The sequence below is a fragment of the Gregarina niphandrodes genome (assembly GCF_000223845.1).
Source record: "Gregarina niphandrodes unplaced genomic scaffold scaffold00078, whole genome shotgun sequence".
NCBI classification, from domain to species: domain Eukaryota; phylum Apicomplexa; class Conoidasida; order Eugregarinorida; family Gregarinidae; genus Gregarina; species Gregarina niphandrodes.
This window is the reverse complement of record NW_011645844.1, coordinates 3987-5338: the sequence shown is the minus strand read 5'-3', so window position 1 is coordinate 5338 and position 1352 is coordinate 3987. Positions and strand designations below refer to the sequence as shown.

The window sequence follows — 1352 nt, the reverse complement described above, 5'->3', positions numbered from 1 at the left end:
GATCGTTGATGTCAATGTGATGGCTGATCTGCAACAGAACTTTGGAGCTCAACTAACCGATGAAGTTAAAACCAACATCATTGACATATTAGACCGCTACTCAGAAGTTTGGCAAACCACTAGAGTTGCCTGCTCGAAGAACTTTATCTACAGAATAGATACCGGAAATGCGAGTCCAATTGTTGAACCTCACAGACACTTTGCACCAAAGACCCTAGAAGAACTAAAACGTTTAACGCGTGATCTATTACAAGCCGGGGCCGTGAGAAGGTCCAATTCTAATTGGCTCTCACAGCCTGTAATCGTATCAAAGAAGGACGGATCTAGTCGGCTGTGCGTTGATTTTAGATCGTTAAACGCCGTGACTAAGGCCGACCCATTTAACGCGCCAGATGCTGCAGCAGTAATAAGACAGCTTGGACATGCGAAGATCTTTATAGTTATGGACCTCAAGAATTCGTTCAACCAAATGCGAATACATCCAGATGACAGATGCAAAACAGCATTTTGGACGCCACTTGGTCAAATGGAATGGCTTGGAGTACCCTTTGGTTTGCTGAATGGTACTTCAGCTTTGGCCAGATGGCTATACTTAAACGTTATTGATTTAGAAGGTGTCGCCGTTTATGTTGACGATATTGTAATTCATGCAGATGACGAAACTACCTTACTGAAATACTTTGAGGCTATGATGAAGCGTTTAGCTGAGATAGGAGCCTACATCAACGTAACAAAGTGTAAGTTTGGTGTAGAGGAAATAGAGTTTCTCGGATTCAATATCAAAGGTGGACGACTCACTCCTCCCACAGAGTCGGTCAAGGCAATAAATGCCATTAAACTACCATATGATACAACTACCGTCCGACGATTCCTAGGTATGGTTGGCTACTTTCGCAATTTTATCAAGGACTTTGCCAAGATAGCTGGACCTTTATACGAGCTGTTACAGAAGGATGTTCCATTCAAGATGACCGATGAAAGAATAGCATCATTTCAAGAATTACAGAAGGCGTTAACTGAATGTCCTGGCCTGGCGAATCCTCACCATTCGTGGCCATATGTCCTGGACACTGATGCCTCTACTACTGCAATTGGTGCCTGTCTAATGCAACTCGATGAACAAAGTACTTTACATCCAGTTCGTTTTGGATCCCGCCGACTAACTCCTGCTGAAAGAAATTGGCCAATCTACGAACTTGAAGGTTTCGCGGTAGTGCATTTTATACTTGCCTTCAGACCTTACTTAATTGGAAGAACTTTCACCGTGAGATCAGACCACAAGCCACTTCAATGGTTATGGAAGATCGATAAACCACGCCTGGCTAGATGGTCAATGGCTCTGCAACAATTCG

General features: G+C 43.5%; 1 protein-coding gene across 1 annotated transcript; it reads left to right on the top strand.

The window, feature by feature from the left end:
• Positions 1–19: 19 nt before the first annotated feature.
• GNI_187440 (putative reverse-transcriptase-like protein) lies at positions 20–1214 on the top strand (the record flags this gene model as incomplete). Its single annotated transcript, XM_011135334.1, has 2 exons — positions 20–1124; positions 1177–1214. 2 exons carry the CDS (start codon positions 20–22, stop codon positions 1212–1214), a joined length of 1143 nt encoding a protein of 380 aa, XP_011133636.1.
• Positions 1215–1352: the final 138 nt, after the last annotated feature.